Here is a 26,323-nt window from a genome sequence, read left to right as displayed (position 1 = left end):
TTAGAGTTTTATTATATTGTACAACAAAATCATTTTATTTAAGGATTTAATCAATGATTCATCTCTGTATAAAAGTATAGATAGTTTAAATGATAACAAATATTTGCATTGGTATAAGTTTTATGTCTCATATTATAAAATATAGTCTCCAGAATTTAGATAAAATAATGCAGGAAATATAAATATAGAATAATAAATAATAAAAGAAATATATATATATATTTTTTGTTATATAATAATATAAAATAAAGTTTTACTTAAAAATTCTCTCTTGTTGATTACACATTTCCCTTCTAAAATTATCAAACATTGCACGTTACTTGTTGTAATGTAAAAATGATAGTTTATATCTAGAAAGATATGAGAATCATAGTCAATATAAATTTTACTTAAATGTTTACAAGAAGTAAAGTATATACTATGACTGTACAACATAATAGTCAGTTTTAACTAATAAGAGAAGGTCGTCTTAGATATTAGAATCCAAATAAAAAAAGCATTAGATTTGAACAAAGATTAGAACAATATTATCTATACTATAATTATACATAATAATATTATCTGTATGCTTAACAAATTAGTCTGACATAACTCAATCTTCATTTTCTGTCGTATGACGTGTGAAATGATGACTTTTATAAAAATTATCATTATAGAAATATCATTTTTGCTAATAAAAAAAAATTATAATGTCTTCTAATTTGTCAAAAACAGATGTAACAGAATAAGAAAATTGAGCACGCGTATCAGGTAGTTATCAGGTAACTTCAGAACTTGGCCTTTTCGTCGGAGACAGCAATGCTCTGAAGAACATATAGCTATTTTAGTTAACATGCTAAATAAATTGTAAGTTCTTACGCTCGTCATTTCTTATTACTGATACTACATTTATTATTTAATCCTAATGTTATTTAAATACATGGAATGCGACAAGATTGGGAGAAACGGTACGACGCGATTAGTAGTCGATCGCGAAGTAACGGAGTTATTGTCCTTATTGTATCGCTAACAATATATGATAAACAACTTGACATTTCGTTAGTAGTTAGGAGTCACCGAGTATAATCACTCCTCGCATTCTTAATGACATTAAACGCCGAGATAAAACTTCGTGACACATTCGCATTACGTCAACGTCCTTTAGACGATAAATAGGCGCTTGGATCCCCTCTCGATGGTGTAACTGCATTTTGATATTGCACCTCTATTTTACATTTTCTTTCACAGACCTCGAAAATAATTACGATAACTATAATGAGCTATTATGTTCGACGGATAAGCGTTTAGTATCATTAAAATTCAATAATTCCGTGCAAAAGTAATACGCGAGTCTATAATACAGTCCATTTTAAATAGAAATAACGTTCTACACCTAAAAATCTTAGAAATCACAATTAAATGCCTCATTTTTGCACCGATTCCTCTTAGTAAAATTGTGAATGAAAGTTATTAAAAAGTCTTCGTAGCCGCGATCTCGCTACCATGATGACTTGAAGCCTTCGATTTTCTATCCGGGTCCATCGCAATCGAAATAAACTCTTCGGAAATTCTCTTGTCCAATCCTGTATAGGTCTGCGCCAAGTCCACCTGATCCTCGCCGGTCGGCGAGCCCCTCTTTGAAGATTCACTCTTAGCCTCGACTTGCCGCTTCCTTTCCGGCTCCTCCGGATCCGCGAGCGGATGGCGTTTGTGTTTTGCCCGAAACTGAAATAAAATATGTCGGGTAAGAATAAACAATTGTCCAAGATGATTAAATAAAGTATTAAATATGTCAAAATGCAGATAAAATAATTATTTGATAATTGCAAAATATGCGATGATGTGCAATGTGATGAATATAAATCGAAATTATATTGTTTCATCAATTTAGCCTTTTATTTAATTGTTGCTTTTATCTAATTATAGAACTTCGTAAAGTCTTAGTAAACTCGCTTCGAGTTTACAATCACGGACTTACTATTTGAGACGGCGGTCGCGTAGCGTACGGAGGTATGTGAGGTAACACGGGCATGGCACCGTATGGTGTCGGCGTGGAAATTGGAAGAGGTCCAGCAGGCACAAATCCTCCCGGAAACTTGCCGGGCGTCGGTGGCATACCATACGGTGGCTGTAATCATACATTATCCATTAAGTTACCCTCGTACAATATTTTTCTGCATTAGAAACTATTTTTTAAAAGTTTGCTATTATATATATGTTACCAAGACTAATCTTAAAAACAATTAATTGTTTAACGAATATCTTATTTTATTTTAATATTTCACTTCACCATTTATAAATATGTATCATCAGCAAACAACAATAAAATAATCGAGTTTCCTCATCAAGCATTCTTTACAAATTCTCCTTTTCTCTCTTTTCTCCTCTTTAAAAATGATTTCACATGATTATTCTATCACACTCTAATATCGCAATTCAAGCAACATGTCATATACCGTGGTATTCGTGTTTCTGGGATGCGAACTTTTTTCCGGTACGCCTGCCGCGCTCTCCGCGATCTCCTTCATCCGCGTACCGATGCACGAGGCATCGATACGCGGATCGCAATGATTCGCGCGCAACCGATTCGCTCGCCGGAGAGTTTCTCTTCAGCTTGAACTTTCTAGCGCGCGTGTCACTGACCTATCCCCCTACCCCGCGTGGCGATGCGAGGTCGCAGTTTCTTGGAGATCGTGGGAGAGCGGGTCGGGCCCTTACCTGGATCATCGGATGATGCATCGGGATCGGCATCGGCTGCACCACGTAGATTGGCGGCGGTGGCGGTTGCTGGTTCTTGGTTGGCACGTGGTTCTGCGCGATGACCCACTGGTGAACCATGTTGCGGGTCTTCAGGTGGCCGTCGCTCGCCACCTCGTCCGCTGCGTTCGCGCGGAGGCAGCCGCACAACTTCGGTGTCAAGGTCAGGCAGCTGTAGCCGGACACCAGCAACTCCGCCACGCTGGCCACCAGCAGGCCGATGCTCGCCAACAAACCCGCTAGACCGCCGTCCACCTCCACCACGTTGCTGTCGTCATCCTGAAACGTGCGTCAAAACGCATTACTTTTTGCAATATTTTTATCTTATTATAATTATGTAGATTCTCTTTTTATAAAATATTAGCAATTTTATTATATGAATTATTATATCACTTATATACAGGGTGAGGCACCTAAAACAGGCCACCTGAATATCTCGGCTGTTATTGGTGATAGAAGAAAATGTGTCAGACCAAACTTGCATGGTTTCGAGGGACACATAATTTGTTCTAAATAGTTTTTAATTAGGTGGACGCGTAGAGGTCATATGAAGGTCAACTTCGTTTTTTTAAATGATATGATATGTTTTTTTACGTACCATCTAGTAGAGCGTTTAAAGATGCGCACATTGATCTACGGGTAAAAATTATTCAAAGTTCACTGAAGGCTAAAATTTCTAAGTGCTAGAACTTTTTCATTTCTGAGTTTACGGTATTTTCAATAGCAGAGAACTCTAGGCAATATAAAAAATAATTATATCATCAACTCAGAACTTCTCGGAAAAGAAAAAATTTCTAAGGGCTAGAACTTTTTCATTTATGAATTTATGGTATTTTCAATAGCAGAGAACTCTAGGCAATATAAAAAATAATGATATCATCAACTCAGAACTTCTCGGAAAAGAAAAAATTTCTAACGGCTAGAACTTTTTCATTTCTGAATTTACAGTATTTTTAATAGTAGAGAATTCTAGGCAATATAAAGCAAATTATTTTCCCTTGCAGTTGGCCTTCAGTAACCTTGAATGATTTTGACCCGTAGATCAATGTGCGCCTCTTCAAACGCTCTACTAGATAGTACGTAAAAAAACATATCATATCATTTAAAAAAACGAAGTTGACCTTCATATGACCTCTACGCGTCCACCTAATAAAAAACTATTTAGAACAAATTATGTGTCCCTCGAAACCATGCAAGTTTGGTCTGACACATTTTTTTCTATCACCAATAACAGCCGAAATATTTAGGTGGCCTGTTTTAGGTGCCTCACCCTGTATGTCAAATTATATATTAAGTTATACTATTTATATTATATTATTTTATGACAATTTTTAATAAAATATATTATAAAAATACCAAACAGGATTATATGTACGAGCTCTACCAAGCTTCGGCTCTCTAAGCTGACTCTCCATGATGCATTTTCGCATATTCAGAAATTCATCCTTCTATATTTTTCTCCTATCCTATCATTATTCATCCGACGAAATGTTAACACCGCAAAATTCTACTTTTCCAACGCTCGCGCAATAATCTGCATAGAGAGTGAAAGCAGCTGGGCCTGTAAATCTGTCGACTTGATTCTATCATATTCTCTCCATTAAGATGTCTAACGTTCGAAATCGCTCGCGTTTTCCGCGCCGGAGGGAAATTACCGTCAAACGATGTTCCTCCGAGAGCTTCGCAGAGCTGAGAAGGAACCACGGTTCGTTACCTCGCTAATGCGGGTATTCGCGCGAACCCGTTTATGAACCGCCGCTACCGTTGGGCCACTGCAACTTCCGACATGTTCCGCGATCGCGATCCGTGGAATTTCATGGTGCCGGGCTGACCGCGTTTTAGCCTTGGCATTGGAAACTTTCTCTGGCGGTCAAACGGTTCCAACGGGCGTGAACCGCAGCTCGCCCGAAACAGGCCGATCCGGCCGGCCGGTTGCTAATCGACACGTGTGGCATTTGGCCAAAATACAAGGTCACCATCTTTCCGTCTTAATTTAGATTCAGAATTTCCTCGAGGAAATTCTGAATCGTTAAAAGCCGATTACATTGCATTTCTCTCCCTTTATCCGTAAAACCAAGATTTTATTTTTGTCTTTCCTCGACTCTTCTCGGCTCTCTTTGGCTTCACGTTTTTGCCGTCTTCTCCTTGAAACTGCTCCACAAGTGCGCGACGTTGACGCAGCGAATCGAGGTCACCCGCAGCTCGTGTGTTAATTGGCGATAAAACTTCGCGGTCGACTCGCGTTAATTAGCGCCGTGGCCGAGGATGCACTCTCGATCTTTATCGGATCCGTGCACAGTTTGTGCGCTCGGCGTGCACCCTGCGTGCGCAAGCAGCAGAAATAGTCAGCATGAAGCGAGTCCTCGCGTCATCAAGGTGATGGTAATTCAGAAATAATGACACTTCGAGGCGAGATACCGAGTACTATTATGCGCGAAGTACTTCCCTGATGTTACGTCACGACTTCAACATTTAATTCCTACGGTGACTTTGACTCAATGTTGCTGAATCGATTCCCGACTTATTTAAAACTTGTCGGATAATTATGAACGTGACACTGAAATTATCAGTGATAAACCTGACAATTCTCTTGCGAAATATTTGAAAATCGATATCACTCCTGACTGAAGAAATGAGCGTCTGAGAATGAAGAATATATTAATCACATGACACATACCGAAAGAGTGAGAAGCGACACTTCCGGTGTCCTCTGTGAATCCCTGACGACTGCTGTCAAGGCCGTGATGGCAGCCATATTTGAAAGGGCAAGGGCAATCAGGCTGGATGCGAGATGAGCGGACGAAAATGCAGAATTTGTTTTAGTGGATGATGTTGCCAATGTAGCAACCACTCCTAGCGCACCAGCAACCAGGGCGCCCGCACCCGCCCAGAGTCCTGCACCGGAACCGCCCAAGGAAGCACCATGAACGAGTACCAGAACGCCAAAGACGACCAGGACGACGCCTGAAAATGATTTAAAATGACTTAAAACTATCAATATGATTTCTTTTGCCTGAAATGTTCAATTATATTTTTATTATATTTTATATGTTATACATGTATATTTTATTTATTTTATTTGTACATTTATGCATATATGCAAATGTATATTTTACATTTCCTTTTCTACATTTCAAGTTCTTCACCTAGATTTTAATTACTTCTCAGAATTTTTGTTAGCTCAAGCGCAACCAGAAGTAGAGTGCAAAAAATATTCTCAAATTTCAGTGAAAATATTCGTGTTTCAAATAACGTGAATTGTATTCTTGACCGTTTCACCAACTCTATCCGATCTAATTAATCTAATTAATTAGTAAATCTCACGTTGCGTGAATAATGCTTCCATTCCTGTGCTTAGTTACCGAGGAATCTCAGGTGTGAAAGCCGACATCGAACGGCCAGAAACAATAGTTGACCGCGATCGTCATCAATCGTTTTGTGATTCACAGGCGGAATAAATTGTAGTGACGCAAACAGCAGCGTGCAAAATAAGTTGCATGTGTACAACTTTCTAAGTGAAATGTTTTCACTCTTACGTCGGTTTCTGATTTATGTATACATTCGACAATCGTTTCGTGATTTCTCGAAACGCACGCATGAACCTTTCCGTTCGGGACGCATCGCCACTTAATTACCTACAATTCCGTTGTGAGAAGCCGGCTCTTAATTAGTCGCAGAAAATTTCATTTCCAAAGCAGATTGCGCTTGTTTAGAAATGATACAGCTACGTTACGTTAACGGTATATCGTGCGCGGAAAACGCTGATAACAGAGAATCACGGACAATCTGGGACACCGTAATGATTTTTCGTTAATAATTATAATTACTATAACGCTAGAAGAATTTTATCCATCTGGCTCGAGCGATTTCACGTGGCTCTCGCGTAATTAGAATCGACGTCTGTACGGAACAAGTAAAAGAACCATTCGGTTTTAAACGCGGAGTCATTGAACGTGACATTTAACGACTATTACTTGGAGGGCCCCGGGGGGCGTGAATGGACTATCCGCTTGGCGAATCACCTCGCTGATAACCCACTTACTCGCGAGTCCCGCGGCCCCACGACTCAACGCATTGTCCCCATATGCCAAAGGTCTCAATTATCCCACTTGACCCCCATCCAATGGAAACCAATGCTAACGGCGGTGAAACCATCGGAGAGCTCTCTCTTCCTCTCCCTCTTTCTCCTCAGCTTCTTTCGCTTTGACACTCCAATCACTTACCCAGCAACAATTGTCCACAGGACGTGAACATCAGCAGATTCGAATCATCCTTGATCTCGGAAGCTGCGTGCAGGTCCTGTCGATCCTTCCCACGTTTCAGTGTCTGTTGCCGCTGTCGTTGCCGTTGTTGCTGCTGCTGCTGTTGCTGCTGCTGTTTGTCGGGAATAAGGACATCCTTGGAGTGCTTGGACTCCAGGCAACTCTCCGGCTTCGATTCCGAGTTCGCCGAGTCCTTCGAGCCCTTCGAGTGACTCGAGTTCTGACTCCTCACCGTGGAGTCGAGCGCGATCGTCGCCGAATCCTCCATGATTCTGCTCCGCTTCAGGATCAATCACGGCACATAGCCAACTGTGATTATCTCGCTTTCCACCGCGATTGTCGTTCGAGACAATCCTCTCCCGCCGCAGGTAATCTCTCCTTGATGCTGCTGCTTGCCTTTATTTCAGACTCAAGGTGGACCTGGTAATGTCTCAATCGCGACTACGATCTCGCTGGCCGGCCCTCGATTTGCAGAATTCTCCCGCGATTTTTCCCATACCGTTCGTACCGAGCTCAGCCTCGCATTCAGGCCGGCGCATTTTTACGTCACGCTGAATTAATCCGATCGCGATAGTTCCGTGGAGTACCGCCGATCTCCACGTTTCCTTCGTTCAAGTACAACGTTTGATAGCACGATGTTGCGCAATTATCGGGCCGGATACTTCTCTAGGTGGTTATCCTCGAGGTTCTCTTACTAATTTATCCGATTGTCACACGTGCCGCGTCTATTTTGTCAATACAAATAAAAATGAAGATTGTCACTGTTCACAAGTTCATTACGTTTTTCTCGAAAAAATCCTTGAAAAATCTCGAATCCTTGCATAAGATTATGTAAAAGTATCTCGCGTTGCTTTAATGTCTCTTTTTGTGTTATAGATTGATTGTAACTGCTCGGTGATCTTAGTTTTCAATGTTGTGGCAGCTAATCATTCTCATCGTGCGACGTCGAATCCTCAGCAGACTCTATAGACTCTGGAAAGAAGTATCTCATCCGCCTGGCTACGTATGCCTCATCGCAATTATCTGGAAATGAAACAAGAATGCCGTTGCTGCTTCACAAGGTAGCAAATTTCAACATCGGAAATGGGTTTGCTCACATTTCCATAATGCGTCCGCGAGCATATGATAGGAATTCCGAGGCAAATGTAATATCGCGTGCAATCTAGAGTTTTTACATGTCGCGTACGATTTTCTCTTTTCAAGATAATTTTACAAAATAGTAAAAATAAAATAAAATCGTGCCGATGTAAATTCAGTTTATTTCATTGCGAATGAACAAGAAGAATTCGTTAATTTTCCTGGACTGGCACTATAATATCGACAGGTGAAATTATTTAAGACAATCACCTAATCAGAAGGGAGGGAATGTGAGGTGACGATGTGAAGGAATGCGATTTGCGACTTACGATATTCAAGTCGCTCGTATGCGGAAGAAATATCGAACGGAGTAAAACGAGTGGGATAATCCGCGATGTCGCAAATTGCCGCGAGATCGTAAGTCGCTGCACTAAATCGGGAGAATCCGGTTTCAAGATCGTCATGGTCAGATTCGTTTGTGGAACGTTGTTATTCATAGATTAATTTCATCGGTGGGATTTATTAATGACACGGATAGAATCCGACGAGGAGAGTTTCTAATTGAAACTTAAAAAGCGCTTCTTGCTGATTAATTACGTTACATATCGCGCTTTTATTGTCGCAATTAATCAATTCGGCGCGTAATCGTTACATTTATCCAGCAAGATACGCCACGCCATGTAATAAAATAAAATAGCCATGTTCTTAGAATCCCAATAATATTGCGATATTATAGATTCTCAGAAAATTAGAGAATTATTAATTTAGCAAATATGCATTTTGCAAATGAAAGCTAATAACACTGATATTACATTACCAGAATTATTTCGCAAATAGTTTCTGGCAAGTAGTTTTAGAGTAACAGACAGAAATAACCTTTTGAAAAAGAATGTCTTGATGTAAAATAAAAATAAAACGTACTTCATCTTGAGAGACTCAAAAACGTTTAAGTTAGTCGTGAAGACAGTGATTAAAGCATGATGAACATCTCAGCCGAGACTCTTTCATTTCTCGCACTCGTGAATAAACATACGTAACGGACCGCTCTTACGACTGTAAGGCATCTCGGAGCGTCTGGAGTGCTCGACGAAGATCGTTATTACGTTATTCCAGCGGAGCGCTCGGGCTGGTATTCGCGGAATCTTTTGCACATTGCGATGCTTTTCAGCCTTGCTCTGCCCTTTCTATGATCACAATCTATCCCTGTCCGAGCGAAGATACGAGCAAAGATTCATACTGGTACAATAGTAACTTCACTTTAATTTGCTGAAATTTGCTAAACCGCTTACGCCGATCGTCGCGTTGGATTGTTTTCGTGACAACCACAGAGATAATGTGAATTTTGTAAAATTATAAATATTAAGTTATAATGTAGATTCCCTGAATCACAAATGAGCTGCAACATAAATTCTCCGTTTTTTTAGCAATTTTTCTTTATTTAAATAAAACAGAAATATAATATATCTTTAATATATATTGCATTATTCATTCGAGTCAAATAAAGAAAAATTATTAAAAAGTCAAGAAAATTTATATTATAACAAGAAAATCTATATGTCATCCGGGAAATTTATATTAACAACCGAATACATAAAAATATATTGAAAACAGAGATAATTATATCGCACAGTCCATCGAATTCCAAACCGTTCAGATTCTACCCTGGTCTCAATTCTCGCTCCGAGATACATGGAAGATCATGTCAGATCACTGGCGAATGCCGCTGGAAAATCGCGAATCGCGATTCACGCGATGGATCGATGATTGATACATACGATCGTCATATCACAAGGGAGATCACAAGCAGACAAGCATGCGGGTGCCTTGTTCACACATACACACATCTCGATACTTTCTCAATTAAAGGTCCACCTACCGGATACGCGCAAAGATCACGAATTAACGTAGCAGCGTGCGTTAGCACTGTAGATCTCTTTCCGGGTGCTTTCCCGTGATCTTCCACACTGATAAATAGCAAAACGTAAAAAAAAAGAAGAGAAAGACGGCCGATCGATCGCGTTCAACGGCGATTAGACGATCGCGATCGCGATCGCGATCCCCAGATGATCCACTACCGCGACCGATCTGTCGAGCGTTCGATCGGTGACTGGAGTCGAGGGGTACAGGTAGGTTGCAGGTACGCCGCTCCTACCTGCTGCTGTATTTCTTTCTCTTTCGCTCTCTCTTGTCAGTCACGCAGCTTCCCTCTCTCGTTCTCACTCGCTTGCTTGCTTGCTTGCTCGGTTGCTTGCTTTTCCCTGTCCGCCTGCCTTCTTGCCACGCCGCACCGGAATTTGCGAAATTGACACGAGAGATCGATCACCCCCCCACGTGGCACCGGAAAGTCGATGGAAACTGCACGTTCGCACGAGGGTTACGCGATCGTAACGTGCTTGGCTCTGGCATTAGAATTAATCGCATTCCTGCTGCTTCTCTGTAGTTGAGTATAGACAAGACCTTACAGTTCGACAATCAGAATTGTGCGGCATACCAATCTGTTATTTACGCTCACCATGTAGATCCATATGCGAGTGTAAGTGAAAAAGTGTGAGGAAAATGCGAAATAAAATTTTTCAGTTGAAGAAACTTTTCTGATCTAAACAAGATTCTTTGATTCAAAGCTCCATTAAAGATCCGATCTGGAAGTTGGAAAATTGTTCATGTTTGTCTTCTATTCTAAGCTTGTATAATTTTCAAGAAATTTTATTCCACAAATTTTATTCGACACGATTTAACTTTCTCGTGTAAAATGAATTATTCAGCTATTGATTGCGAAACGTACCGTGTTCTCTAGTAATAAACTCTCGTCAGAAGTTAACAGACGGAGTTACTCGATACCGGAACAAGACTTCAAACGTCCAGCATCTGGACGGATCCGCGACAGACACGGCGAAACGCAAATATGTACGTTAAATCACACGTATTTCGCCGCATGGAATGCGCGGTGGAACATTAATTTTTTTCGGAGTCAGTTATAACGTATCCTCGCTCTCCTTCCTTTCCTGGCTATTTCTCATGGTTCCTTAACCGCGAAGCGCGTATTAAAATGCAGTTATTCTTGCGTTCGCGCGCGCTGTAATTTACCGAGCACGGCGGGGTTACTCGAGATCAAGCCTCGAAAACTGCTCTTTTATTACGAATTCCGTTGATGCGGGATTAACACGATGGCATCATGAGAGGCGTATAACGGCCGATGAATCGTACGAATAAAAGTGAGACGAGCCGGAGAACGAAGCAGCAGAAACGTCCATTTTGAGGCAAAGATGCATCTGCTTCGCATGAGTAATCTCTGTCTCAACCACAAAACAACTTGCTCATCTATTAACAAATTAATTAATTACAAATTAAGTACAAATTAATTCGGTGCTTTCTCTGAAGAAATTGAGTCTTTATTACAAAACAATAATAAACATGTCAATCTTCGAAATATTCGCCATCATTTTCTGATTACTTTTCTCCATCAGGCAGCTGACAAATCCTTTCCCGAAAAAAGGCTCAATTTCTAAAACACGGCACCGAATTAATTTGTACACCTAATAATAATAGCCTGGAGAACGTGCAATTGAAATAGCAATATTGAATTAATGACTTCTTTCTTATCTTCCCAGTGTTATTTGCGTGACGCTCTTCGCGCACGCAAGGAAATCCTGATAATAAGGAGGACGCTTCAGTATGTCTGAAACAGTGACGATAAATTTCGCGATCGCGTTATCCGCGAGACTAGACGTTAATCGCGAGGACTAGCGTCGAAGAGGGTAGAGATAATCGAGATAAGTGATTCGGAGATGAAAGTCGGAGGAGCCGGCGTTTTTCTCGCACGTCGCTGCTCGCAGTCGTTAGCTTAATGCGAGGTGCAGTCAGCGCGTATCCGTGTTCTTTTTCTGCGGCTGCCCGGCTAATAAGTTTCCTTCACGCACCGAGTGCGCACACACCCCGATGAGCCTCCTGCAGTAACCTTCCAGACGGAGCATATCTCCGCGCCGCGAGAAAGAGACAGGCTGCTGCACACACGCGAACTCACGTGTGCGCGCCGCCCGCGCGCACTCCGCGAGAAACCTCGCGAGTTCTCGCACTCGGAAGACAAATAAAACGCCGCGGAACGCTGGAGTTATAATCGAGTCTAATTAAATCAGGCGATTTCTCAACACCGCGATGAACGATGACCTCCTTCGACGTTTCCAGCCAAGAAGAAAAAGAAGAAGAAGAAGAAGAAGTCGACCAAATGAAGTTGACTTCGGAATTCAAGACGAGTTTTAGCGTTCAACTCGAGCATCCGCTCAGCGAGAATAAGACGTCCCGCGCGCGTACACGCGCGCGCTTGTAACACCGTGCAAAAAAGGAATACAGGATGATCGGTTAGATTGCCCGGTATTAGTATCGCATTAGGTTTTTCTAAACTACTTGAAATCGCTACGATCGGAGGAGAAAATCCGGCTCATCTTAGAAGACGCGAAAGCGCGGTTTATTCTATCGTCGCTATCAGATGCAGCCGCTTCGTTCGGTTTTGCATACGAAACCGTGAAAATCCTCGCGCGACTCGATTTCCCCTCGTCGAGGTTCCGTGCGCATCCCGGCGCATCCTGCCGGGATGTGCGCGCTCGCTAATGCGTATGCGCACGGGATGCACGCGCCGGGCCGCCGCGGAGCTGGTCGCGGTCCGACACGCTGAAAAGTTAATCGCGCGCGCCTCTTTACGGTACCCGGGTACCTCCCCGCAGGTGCGCGTCGCTGAAACGTCCGCTCCTGTCCGCATGTAACCGCGCACTAGCCCGGCCATTACCTCTATGTAAGTACGTACTACATACGGTAAGAGCTCGCCGTATACAGTGCCGTACGAAGACCGTTAACGCGCGCGCGAGCGCGCGCGATATTCACGATGCGTGCACGAGCGCTTGCGCTTCGCTCGTGGCCTTCGCGGTAAACGAAAAATGTAAAAAAAGAAAGAATTCCCCAAATGGGAAAAAATTACGATACTTTGTTCAGTTTTGTACTTTGTTTATTCCCCCGTGCTCGATTTATAATAATTCTATTTCACTTTTAGTTATTTCAACGAATTTAAAATCGAAGAAACAGTGCGTCGAATGTGGAAGGAAAGAGTTCTCTTCCTTTCTCTTTTTTTGCGACTATTGAGAAAATAATAAGCGAGTCATTTCCGGGACGGAACTGTTTGGATGAAAAGAGTTCTCGCTGAAAATTTGCGAATTATTTTCCGGGACGTCAAGCCGAGAGCCAGGCCTTAAGGATTTCCTCTTTTGCGCGCGACTACCTCGCCGCTGTGTAATTATTTCCTCTCACGCGTACGTACGTACGTACGTACGTACGTAAGCGAATGAAGAACGCGGTGAATTACAGGCCGGAGGATTCCCCGGTATGCATACCGACGAAACTAATTTTGCGCGAAGAATGCACTTGCGTCAGAGCGAGACGCGATTCAAATTATGCCACGCCAGCGACGGAATTGCGAACGAATTGCGCTCGCAACGCGCGCGGCTAATGAGATTACCGTACGCATACGTTTCGATCATACGCGATCACCGCTTCCGACTTTCTAACGTTCCGAACCCGTAACGTAACGATGACCGGCGCGATGAATAATTTATCGTTTCCGAGTGTCGTCGCGCGCGGTGCCATCAATTTCAATTTGGATAATTTCATATAATTACGGATAAACGTAACGCCGCGTGCTCGTCTCTTCCGCGCGCGTGTCTCGCGCTCGCGCTAATCGTCTGGCGCTGATATCTTCACCATTGCGGAAAATCGACCAACTCTCGGCGGCGCGTGATACAACCGGAGCAAATGGAGAAAGGGATCGTTAAACGGCTAAACGGGCGGAATTATCCACGTTGTCGCGTCACGCAGGCAACTGAGACAGCTGCTTCGGCTTCGCTTCAGCTTCCCCCATCGAGCGGATTTTGGGAAAGCCTCATCGCACGCAATGAGGATTTAATATTCGTCTACTCCATCACCTCTCCTCTTCCATCATCCTCTCTCGATTTTTTTTAGCGAATGCCGATATTCGCGACGCCCGCTCGAACGTTATGTTCTCCAAGCGATGGAAGAAGTTTACGATCAGACAAACCGCGAAGCGCGAGCGACAAAAATCGGCCTTCTAATGGCTCATTTTCTCTTCGTTGCCTTTTTTACTGCTTCCTCGGCGCGCGATGGTATTCGAGACACGCGAAAATAAGCGTGTAAACTCGATAGCACGGTACACGACTGCTCTCGCGAGATGAGGTCTCGGTACGCGCTTCTAGAGGTTTCTCTACCGCCTTTCTAAAACGGCATCCACCGGAGAAATGCGGGAGAGACGCGAGAGAAGGCCGGGCTCTGGTATCGCCGCCGCCGCCGCAACAGCAGCAGCAGCAGCCGTCGCCAATCGGGCACTGTCGTTTCCGCAAATTGTCTTCAGAAATGGTCCATTTGTCCGGAGGATAGCAGTTCTGCGTAGACGAAACTGCGATCGCTATCCGACGTGGCGAAAGTCCCGCGACACGATCAGTCACGTCGCTTTTTTGCCGGCTAATCACCGAGAACAGGTGTCGATGAGAGTGGCGACGGCGATGATCAATCAATCGGTCTCTGTTCTCTTCCTCATGACGAAATTCCTGTATCCGACATTGAGACTTTCCTTTTTTAACGATTTGCGTATGCATGTATTCGCGTCGCGTGAAGAGCGTACACGTGAACACTCGTAGCTGAGAGTAGTAGCTCTATGACTTAACTAGAAACCGAAAGAGAGCGATCTGACCGAGACAACAAAAAGAGAAAAAAAACGAAAGCAAGATCATTTCAGGACCGGTAGGTCACAAAATCGAGAGAGCGCGCGGATAAAATTGCAACCGAGATTATCTTGATCCTAAATGATCTCCGTTGTATCATTATATTACACTGCGCGATGGTAATAAAGTTCGAGACAACAAAATACGCATCGTCTTCGCGATAATTGCACACTGCAGAAAGCGACAGTGTGCACCGAACGATTGAGTGAATGTGCTTTTATTCTCTCGCGAGCAACAATTATTCGCATCCGTGTAATCGCGCGCATAATTACGTGAGAATCGCGAGAGCGCGAGGGAAACTTGCCATTAAACCAACGAAGGAACTCTTCTCATCGTCGCCGAAAGGGATTACTGGCGATCGCCAATTATATCCCTCCCCCGGAGCTGATAATCCCCGCGGGAAATGTTTTTTTGATTGCTCTCTCGAATACCACCTGCCGATCGCCCGATTGAAAAGAAGGAACAAACGCGGTTGCGGCGTACCGCGCTGCAAAAATCCGGCAAACACGCGCCTTCCGCGATTTTTATTGCGACTTTCATCGCGATTGGAGTAATGTTCGTCTATAAAAAAAATATTTACAGCGATAACTTTCGCTCACCTATATTTGCGGATTATTACCCTACACAACATGCACGGTATTTCTCCGTGAGTATACTTGTTTTCAAGCGAGGATCAACCTTGAGTCGATTTGGCAGAGTCTGATAATATCGAAGCAATTTATGTATATAAGTAATTGAAAATGAAAGTTGTGAGATACATAATATTGAAAATCGAGTAAATAATAATCGTCTTCAACATTCTCAGTAAATAAAAATTTGCAAAACGTTCCGCGATTCATTCGAAATAAATACTAACAGAAATATTTCGCATACGATCGTAAAAAGTACAGCAAATATCATCGCAAAATTAATTTCTCTCCGCGCGTGCACTTTAATCGAATTAATGTGACTTACGTAGATACGTAATGTAGAAAATCGAAAGATAGCGCTAAATAATGATTCGCTTTCAACATTTTCCGCAAATAAAAATTGGCGAGAAGATCCGCGATTCATTCGAAATGAGTGCATTTAAAGACATGTCCCATATACACTCACAGAAAGTATGGCAAATATCACTGCAAAATCAATTTCTCTCCGCGCATGCATTTCTTGCCTACTTGCATTTTACATACAATGTACACACGCGATACATTCCGTGAAGAGAAAGTTTTTGATGTTCAGTTTACCTCGATCAGCAATTTGATTTTGTCACAGAAATGCTCCTCCTTTTTCCGTACTCAAAAAGCCCGTTTATTGATAACACCGAATTATCTTAATTCGTTGATCACTCGTCGTGAGAGGAAAAGATAATCACGACTTTCTTTAAGATAGATTCCATCTCCTCCATCTCTCGAACACGTATTATTTTTATTCAAACAAAACCTTGTTGCTTGTAAATAAATTCCTCACTTACTGATGCTTGTTCGTAGATAATATACCTTTCTCTTTCCAACTCCTCTATTTTTATTACGTATACCTTATACTCAAGTAAAAGATATAATAGAGTATTTGTACGTATATATATGCATTCATATGTATACATATATATTCGTTTGCTCTACATGATTTTACTTGAATAATTGCACTTTTTGTTTTGTGCTCACATATCATCATTCTTCTAACAGTGCATTAGTGCACGCGCAGGCATCAAGGTAATGATAAAGTTTTCTCCAGGGCACAGAACCGCGAGGGGGCTGGTATTAGCGCGTCTCGAAGACGAATGTTTCCGTATAATCCTCGCGATGTGCTCCGCGGACGACGATGATACCGGCGAAAGTTGAGTGCACGATTGTCCGTTTTTCTCGTCTCTCATCTTCTTTCCTATTTTTTTGCGAGTTGACCTTACGCGGCACGTCGCCGAAGAAAGTTAGAAAACGCAAGCGGTCGCTGGGAAATCCGACGAAACATCATCTAGAAATCGCGCGACGTGCGCCTTATCGTGCGGCGGTTGAGCAATTGTTCGCGCGACCACGCATTCTTCAAGGATGAAATAATCCGACCTTTCCCATGGGCACACCGTGGCCGTTTGAGAAACCCGCGATCTCTTCATGCACCAATGGATCTCGCTGAGTTCTCCCGCGAACAGCGAAATGTGTAAATTACGCTATCACGAATCACGGATATTTTCGAGAGTTTTAGAGATAAATGTATAATATAATAATTATTAACAGATCCAATCGCGCCGAACGCAATTTTACTGGCGATCAACTGGATTATCAAAATTAATCGTAACATGTTCATGTCATATAAAATTTAAAGAAAATCGATAAAAATCTCTTTAGCATAGATCAAATAGATATTAAAATAGATTTAATATTAGTTTACGATAATTACAAATCACAGCGATGTTTTTCAGTTTTGGTCTCTAATCTGTAGCACAAGTGTCATCTGTTATTGTAAGCCAAAGGGTCAACATAATAAAACAGAAAACAATAAATTTACAACAAGATTCTATCGCCCAGAGCGTAATACTAGCGTAATTAAAGTTAGTCTGCAATGGCATATTCTGTAATCGCAATTTCGCTGACGCTGTTATAGCGAAAGGCTTCAAGCGAGAGGAGCAACAATGAGTTTCCTGTACAACGTTAACTAGAGAAAATAATTGTACAGATAAATTCCCGCAATCTACGCCTATAATTTTAATTGTAGCTCTAATACTGGCTAAAGGCGAAAGGCTGGTATTAAACTAACAGTACATGTAGCTCGAAGCGACGAATCTACCTGCCTCGTGCGACCGGCTGAGTGATTCCGGTGATAAATTAAGAGACGCGGGTAATGTTCCGCTTACGTAACTCGCCTGGAGGACCACTTAGGACCGAGTCATCAAGCGAGGCCTCAAAAAGCTATCGAAACTGGTACCGGTAAAAATAACGCGCGCGCTGCGCAATACAGCGTGAATAATATTCTTTTTCGCGGAACGGGGTAAACGGTGCGCACCGGATAATCGGCGGAAACGTCACGCTCGCTTCACCCCCTCGTAAATAATTCGCGAAATTTAATTGAATCCGATGTCCCGGATTTCGTTACGCCATCGCGCGATGTATTCTCCGAGGAATTCATGCATGATACGCCGCAATGATCGATTGGCAGAACGTTATTCACGCTGTGCTAAATATAAATAAAACGACGTGCATTATTGTGCTTTACCGCTAGTTATATAATTAATGTCAAGTCTAGATAAAAATGTTAAAAATTAAAAAGTAGGTTTCCCTCGTACAAACGCGTAATATAAAAAGTCCTGCTAAAATCTCTGATTACGCATCAGATTGACATTCTGTTTACAAGAAATCTGCCACGGGGCTGGAATTGGATTGGGTATGGATGTGGCCTCGCGTATCTCATCGTAATTACACGCGTGCCACGTTTTTCAAAGGCGAGATTGTCACACGACGCGTTTTGAGTCAAGTATAAATCTCAATTCGCTCAAGGATGCTGCGAGGAGGGCGAGAGGAAAGAAAAATTTGTATAATGAAACATTTCTCACGCGCTATCTTATCTGACGGAGGCCAGTCCTCGCTTGCAAGCGACACCATGGTGTCCGGATTAATTTATCGAAAACGATGGTCGCGAATGAATCCCGATGGGATTTTCTTCTTCCTCTCCTCTCGACGTCGTTTATCACACGTGACAACGATTAAGCTGATACGGAAAGAAGATTCCAAGGCACGCACGAATCGAACACGTTTTACTTTCGGCAGAGATATCGATGGAAACTTGGTGAAAATACAAATGCTCAAAGCTAGGAACGTTACTTGACCGCAATATAGTTTGCCCTTCTACTCTCCGAAGATTTGGTGATTATAAAGCTGAAGAATTACTGGCAAAAAAAGAGAAAAACAGAGAAAGATAAAAAAAGAGAGAGAGAAGAGGCTGTTGAGCTGCGATTATAACGAAAGTGTATTTTCCTGTCATGCACCATCAAGTTTGTCATCTTTTTTTATTTCGTCCAATTCCCGACATTCCGACACGTTTCTCATTGTGAAATGATTGCTTAACGATTCATTGATTGTTTCGGTAATATACTCGCGATGTAATAACTATATTAATGTTAGGAAATGATACATTCAACATGCAATATTAAATTTAGTAAAGACTTTAGGAAACTATTCTCGTTCGACTTAAAAAGTAATATTAAATTATAAAAATAATTTTAAGTAAATTAAATTGTATAACTAATTCATATAACACCGTTCCAATTCGTGATGATTAGATCATTCGATAGCTGAGAATTTATCTTATTTCTTCAGTTATATAAGTATATTCATATGATATTAAAGCTAAATGAGCAAATAGAATCTTGGGTTTTATTCGGCGATTTAACTTTAACGTTACGGCAGAACCTTTAATTGGGAATATGAATATAATAATTATACATTCTTGGTATAAGACAACTTGCAGTAAAACTGATAATCTACGGAGAGACGCTATCGAGGAATTTCTGTGTCAACGTACCGAGAGTCAACACCCACCGCTTCGTTCGATTAAAAATGCAGAAACGAGGTGTCATCGATCTTACCTTATAAATATGAACGGTCGGCCTCCGCGAGAAAGAACATCCACAGAATACCATGATGCGAGGAAGGCTGTTGCGAAATCGGATAAGAACATTGCAAATTCTAACGACGCACTCGACATACTAACGTTTATTATCTCAATGTATAAAGTTTTCTAACGACATCCCACTGTGGCGATTCCTACGCTGCTTGGACCGTCGATTACCATAACTGAACAATCAAGATCGTTACGCCATGAATTGTTAGAATACTGTTATAAGGAAATTTAACGGGACATTTAATAACGTCTCATAGTTCGATAATTTTCGTGAAGAACTTCGATTCTGATTGGATTAAAGCTATATTTTGTATATTCCCTGTTCGTGTATAAAATTTAAACGAGAATTAAAAATTTAATTCCAACGACAGCGTCGGCTAAATAGAGATCATAGAATTACGCAGTTATATAGAATCACGTTCACTTATTCCGCTTTTCAATTTATTATACCAAAGATATAACTTTCCAATCATAAAAACGAAACGGAATTCCCTCTAAAATAATATTTATTTCAATATATTTAATTTATGGGCCATTTGATGGACAATTACTACAGTTAACGTTAGGAGCGAAAAGGCTGATATTGCCGATATTAAATTCCAAATGCTATCAAGTTTCTTTAAATACAATTAAATTAAGAAATAAAGCTTATGTACGATGCACATAATGCGCGAAAACGGGACGTGTTGCAAAACGCAGTAACTTTCGTGAGAGATGAGAGAGAGATCAGCGATTCAATAGTAGCGTTTGTTTAGCGTGTCAAATTCACGGAGGGAAAGTGCTCGAGTGCGATACAAGAGCGCTTGACGCAATTAACGAGCGAAACGATGAAGATTGAATATTGGTAGTGTATGGTTTGTAATGCAAAGTACACCGTTGGACGTGCCGCGAAAAATTGACCCAATAACTGCAGGAATATCAATGAACCCGTCGCATTCTCCGGTTACAAATCGCACATTATGACACAGGCGGACACGTGTAACGCGCTCCAATTGCGACTTGATCGTCCACTCTACAAATTAGCCGCATGAATATTATCTAACAAACATGTTATTATCATTAATCGAACATATCCGTCACTGTAAGTTTATCTAATCCTATGGCTTATTATTATTATATCAGTTAAAGTGTCGTTGGTTTAAGTAGGGCTTGTTGAAATTATTACATTCAAGAAATTTTTAATCGTCCGGACTGAATTCTCTTACACGGTAGTGGTACGTGTGATGTAGCGACTTTACGATCCATGAAATTAATTTATTTCTTTTAGATCACGCATCTTTTTATCAACTTTTCCTTTACAAAAATATCAAAGTATGCACGTTAAATTTAAAATTTAAATTATAGAAAAAAGAGATTTTAAAAATAGATTTTATAGATACAAATAAATGTTATAATAAAATCATATTTTTCAATTAATTTCAAGAAAGCTTTGTTTTAATAAAATTTTAATTTAAGTCTCAATTAAAGATTCGTGGTTATTGAAAAAATTGCGATGAATAACTCTGGTGATGTTTTCACCGCAACGCAAAAGGGAAACGGCTGAAAATTGGTCGAGGAAACCGCAAAGAATTCAAAGGAAGTGCGCTCGGTAAGGCACCTCGCGCGTACTTTGTCACGTACGTTGTTCATTGCGCAAAGCATTAGAAAGCGTCGGCGACGTTTAATTGCCCAGTCTCGAAGTGGCGAGTCTCGGATGCAATCCCGGACGCATGTACGTACGTACGTACGTCGCATCCTCCTCCCAGCAGTAGGAGGTTGCACGCGACGATCGACGCGCGCGTATCAATCGCGCGGATCTACGAAATCCGCGTGGTCGTGCGTGTCCTCCTTTGGCCGCGAGTACACCGTTCATTTTATAACGTGGGAGTCCGGCGCGAGGCGGCCGGGACGCCCGCGGTGTAACCATTCCGCCGCGTCTCGAAAATCGCCGGAACGGAATTCGCATCCGCTGCCTCACTGTATCGCGGCAATGGGGCGCGCTTCGCGCGTAAGTCCATGGAGGAATGCAGATACCCTTGTAACAGAAGCCGGCGCGTTAACACTCGAGCAATGCGAGCCGCTCGGGGGATCGTTAGGAACGCTACGTTTTGCCATTGAAACGCGCCGACAAACGCGCGATCGCGAGCCGCTCGGGAACAAGCGGCGAGTAATCTCGTTTTCTTCGGTGGCGTGATCGGCGTGATCGCCGTCATCGTCGACATGACAAACGTTATCGTATAGCGCAATTTCGCACTTGACCACTCGGTGGAATGTCGAGCGATCGAGCGTACGTACGTACGTAGGCATCGCGCGGCCCAGCCGGTCGGTCTATCGTGAAACAACGGCGTTCCTTTCACCCGAGCGGCGTGCTCGCTCGAGAGACGAAGAGACGGAAGAGGAAAAGGAGGAGGAGGGCATCTGGGGTGTGATCGCCGAGAAACGGTTCTTTGCGCGGTCGAAAGCCTTGCGATACACTTTTATCGTGACGCAATTCACCTGCCGTGCCCGCGACGACCACCTTTGCTATCCATTTCGCTGTCCTATGAAACTTTTGACGATACCGAAAGTTCAAAAAGTCTTACTCACCGTGAATGTGTTCTCTCTTCTCCAAAGTGATACTACCCAGGTAGCCCTCACACTGCCTTTGAAATGACACGCCAATCTGGTCCACTGTTTTCAGGTCCGTCAAATAGACGCTGTAAGAAAAATGCGATATTAATTATCGAAACTCTTGGACTGTCGTCCAAGTTAATTTTATTTTGTTGATTCGTTAAATGTTTTACCATTTTTTCCATTTGTCGTTCAACCTGACGAAATCGGTAGAAAAAGGTAGAATCCATTTCAGAAGGCCATTGCTGCCTAGAACTAGAATGGGAGAATTTTCAGATTCGTTTGATGGGTTGCTCTCGGATCTCGCGTAGATGATCGTTGCCTGAATGAATTGCCGACTACTAAAGTGTATGAAGAACAATCTGTAATGATAGCAATCGCGCGCGTTAGTTGATATATTATAATCAGTGAATAATATATATCTTATATTTTAATATTTATTACATATAATAATATTTAATATATTTTAATAAATATAATTCAAACATACAAGTATTCAAGTAATAATAACGTGACAATCTTTCTCACGAAATGACGTCGCAGTCTCTATCGCTGACAGAATAATGCACGAGAAACATCGTCTTACCTATGATACGATCTGGGATTTCTGGTGACCAATTTCAAGCATCCACCACCTTCGAACGAAAATATATCGCAGAACTCGAAAGTATTGTCGTCGGGCGCGGATAATTTGTTCTCGAAGCTGATGACGTTGCTGCGTATCCGCACGGTGCTCCTGCTATTTTCATAGACGTGTTCTACCCGCGTCTCCGGCTTCTTAGCTTCCTTATCTTTGTCAGCCTTGTCGTTACCACCATCATCATCTGCATCACGATCTCTATTAATTTTGTCCTTGCTATCTTTATTGTTATCAATGATGGCTCGTTGGATGGATCGCGTGAATTGCAAATGCGGCACGGGAACCGACAGCTGCGGTTGCTGTACGCGCAAATTGTAGAATGCCTTCTTCCCGTACGTACCCTCGCCGTTTATCTCACGCAGATTAAAGTGCTCCTGAAAATAGAAAACAGATGCGTAGCGATCAATGACAATTTTCAACTGTCTTTCAAGTGTCAGACTAAATATTTTTTATACGTCTTATTTAACTTTACCTCGCCGTTATAATAATAGCAGGGACCAGCGCCTCGACAAAAGGATGTCTTAAATGTCTCGTCCTCGTAAATCGGTACGTGCACGTACAGGTAGGGGAAAAGCTGCGCCCAAAATAAATCCTCCAATACGCGAAAAGTACTCGGTCCAAAGTGCTCGTGCGTCCAGCCGGGTGCAAAGATAGCCACGGACAGTCCATGTTTCCGTATCAAATTCATCGCCTCGATAATAAAAATTTATTTATCTTTTACAATCATCCCTCGCTGCAAATGCAAGCAGTGACAAAATAATTACGTATGCGGAGTTGAGTCCTCCTCCACCCGGACACCCTCTGCCCCAAACATCCAGTCCCACGTAGATGTTCGTAACGCCGCAATCTATTTCCAGTGAATATTTGTGACTGTTGATCAGCCGTGACTCGGTCCAGTTGTAATTTAAGAATATACCGTCGCAGGCCAAGTAAAACTCTCTGAAATAGAAATGATCGTCAAATCATGCTGCAGGAGAGGCGAGAACTCTTCTTTCCGTAAAAACGAAATGAGAAATATTACTTATTTTTGTCGTTGAGCTCGTTCTGCCAGCTCAGCTCGCCCGAATTGATCACGCTGTCGTACCAGATAATCTCGGAGACCACGCCGAGCTCTATATGACTGCGCTCCGTTAGATACGTCATGAAAATCACTAGATTGTCAACGTCCTCGCGCTTGATGGTATTCTCCACGTTCAACAACCAACCCTCGAATTGATAGCACTTAGCGATCAGCACCAGAGCATCTGCGAACCTTCTTAGGCTCTCCTGCGACTCGAGTATCACGTCCCACGTATCGTTGTTTCCTTCCGTAATGACGGTGCCCAACACTTTTACACCGTGACTATGAGCCGCGTTGATCCATCCTACTGGTGGGATTGTCACAAAGTGATGACTGAAGTAGACGAATGTGTCGATGACGTTCCAGTGATAAAATACGTAGGAGTCGTGAGACGTAGAGCCCCGTAAGAATCTGTTGAACGCAAAACGAAGATGATCAAGTGGTTTTATCAGCGATCGAAATTCATACGTCTTGATTCACGTTATAACTTGGATCTGTCTCTCTACATTTATGTGAACTACATAAGACACTGTAAAATTACCTGTCTTCGAGATAACCGCCTTTCATGTCATGGCAGACTAGTGTCCTGGGTTGCACCAGTCTGTCTAGTTTCCTAGGAAATTCCTTGTTGATATCCGAACCTCGGTACGCATAATCCGCTGACTCCCTCAGCCACTTGGCAGACGATGGGAAGTCTATCATCAGTCCAACATCTAACGCATCATATAGTTCTGATAGTGTCTTAAAAGGCGCCGATACTAGGGGTTCGAGGCTGCTTGCCATCTCTGACTCTTCTGACGAACTGCTGTATTCCATTGTTGTGCTCCAGTTGCTTCAACAATGCACTGGTGCGCTGATCTTCTTCCTGTATAGATATCACCGGAAAACATGCACAGCTTGATAATCTATTTGAGAAAAAAAATCTGGGTTTGATAACAACGCTACTTTGTGGTTAACCTAGTATGTCAATTACCTAATCTAGCGATACAGTTATCACTTGATAATGGCGGGTACCACTGACAGTTATCATACACATAGAATGAATGATAGCCAGCCAGTGATTAAGTTTCAGTTTCAACTGATTCAACAAGTACAAAGCTTTCATGAAGCTTGATGTGTATTTATAAATTGTGAAGAGCTTTTTTCTCGCAGAATCGATATTTGAATAGAGAAAGAGCACATTGCAAAAATACATAAATATGTTTTATAGTTTTTAATAATAATACCGTTATAACAGGTAGTGAAAGTGTATCTCTCTTCGATGGTGTCAATAATACAATTCTCGATAAGAATAACATAACTATTTCAATATCATACGTGTATAAATATGTAGTTTTTAAAATTATTTTATAACAAACTAAACTCCTAGCAAAGCGTAATGCGATAAGCAACTCGCACTGCACACATAACCTAAAAAGAAGCGCTAGTATATCCAACATTACGACAGTCTCATTAGCACGAAAGTGATAGGTAAATGGAATAAGACAATATATTTTCTTAAATATCTGTACAATTTTTATATGCTAAATGTCACATAATTTCTTATTCAAGAGTCAAAAAATAAAGGTTAACCTCAAATCCTTTCTCTCTTCTGCTGCCTCTGTCGTACAATGTTCTTTCAAATTCCAATACGTTCATTGAAATAAAATTTATATTTTAGTTATATTATTTTACATATGTATATATACTTCTAACAATATGATACTCCTTTTATATAATTTATATATTAACAATAAGTAAATTGATATAAACAAGAGACTAGAAAAGTAAACTTTGGACTAAAGTACAGAAAGAGAGAAACGTACATGACGTACAATTATGTCAGTACTAACCTAATCTGAACAAAGTTTGTGCTGTTTTGATTATAAAAATAAATAGGAAAACAGAATAAAGTTAGCTACAAAATTAAATCCAAATTTAAATTTACAACTAAATTGCAAATTAGCATTATAACTTCAAATATAACAATATTTTGCGCCATCTAGTATTCAAATTTAATTTAAATTCAAATATAAATGATGCATGGTATGACTAAAATTAAATGGAATGAAACGAGTTTGTTTCTTCTTTTTCTTATATTAAATTTTAAAGCTCTTTGAATCAATTCTAAGAGATGAGGCGCAAGTGAATTTTATATTATGTATTAATGAAATCCAAAATAATGGAACAAGAAACTATAATAATATCAAATTTTATTATAAACTCGGTATTCTTATTAGTTTTATAGTAATTTTTTATAATAAATAAATATTAATGCATTTATAATAAACTTTTTGATATTTATGATTTTTATTAAAAACTTAAACTCGTAATTTAAATTAATTATTAGTAAGAGTTTTATATTATAATAAAAATCTAATATATATATATATAATAATAAATTTTTTACATCAGTCTTGTCATAAATGCAAAAAGGAATATAATAAATAAATAAGTAGAAGTTGTGCATTGCAAATTAAAATAAGCAGAATACAAAATTACAAAAAGTGCATAGAAGAACCATAGAAAAGACACAATCACATATTAAGTAATTTATAATAAATACAAAAATATTTGGAAAGGGGCCTATAATATTATGTATAAAATAAAG

General features: G+C 41.2%; 1 protein-coding gene across 5 annotated transcripts; it reads right to left on the bottom strand.

Moving 5' to 3' along the window:
* Positions 1 to 11: 11 nt before the first annotated feature.
* On the bottom strand, positions 12 to 25,979 carry LOC105278415. Of its 5 annotated transcripts, none has more exons than XM_026973115.1 (12): positions 24,707 to 25,979; positions 24,275 to 24,598; positions 23,695 to 24,144; positions 23,438 to 23,612; positions 23,146 to 23,364; positions 22,620 to 23,047; positions 22,207 to 22,395; positions 22,010 to 22,119; positions 5,414 to 5,700; positions 2,698 to 3,015; positions 1,958 to 2,107; positions 12 to 1,704 (listed from the first exon to the last, which is right to left on the bottom strand). In XM_026973115.1, the coding sequence occupies exons 2-12, from the start codon at positions 24,547 to 24,549 to the stop codon at positions 1,450 to 1,452; spliced, it is 2,856 nt and encodes a 951-aa protein (XP_026828916.1). In that variant the 5' UTR covers positions 24,550 to 24,598; positions 24,707 to 25,979; the 3' UTR covers positions 12 to 1,449. The 5 variants fall into 5 exon arrangements, with proteins under 5 accessions (XP_026828916.1, XP_011335787.1, XP_011335786.1 ...); XM_011337485.3 differs by having other exon boundaries at positions 24,275 to 24,638; positions 24,960 to 25,979; XM_011337484.3 differs by having other exon boundaries at positions 24,960 to 25,979.
* Between the last annotated feature and the right edge of the window lie 344 nt (positions 25,980 to 26,323).

The sequence above is a fragment of the Ooceraea biroi genome, chromosome 10 (genome assembly GCF_003672135.1).
Source record: "Ooceraea biroi isolate clonal line C1 chromosome 10, Obir_v5.4, whole genome shotgun sequence".
In the NCBI taxonomy this organism is placed as follows: Eukaryota; Metazoa; Arthropoda; class Insecta; order Hymenoptera; family Formicidae; genus Ooceraea; species Ooceraea biroi.
The sequence above is the reverse complement of the archived record's forward strand: the minus strand, read 5'-3'. Positions and strand labels throughout refer to the sequence as shown.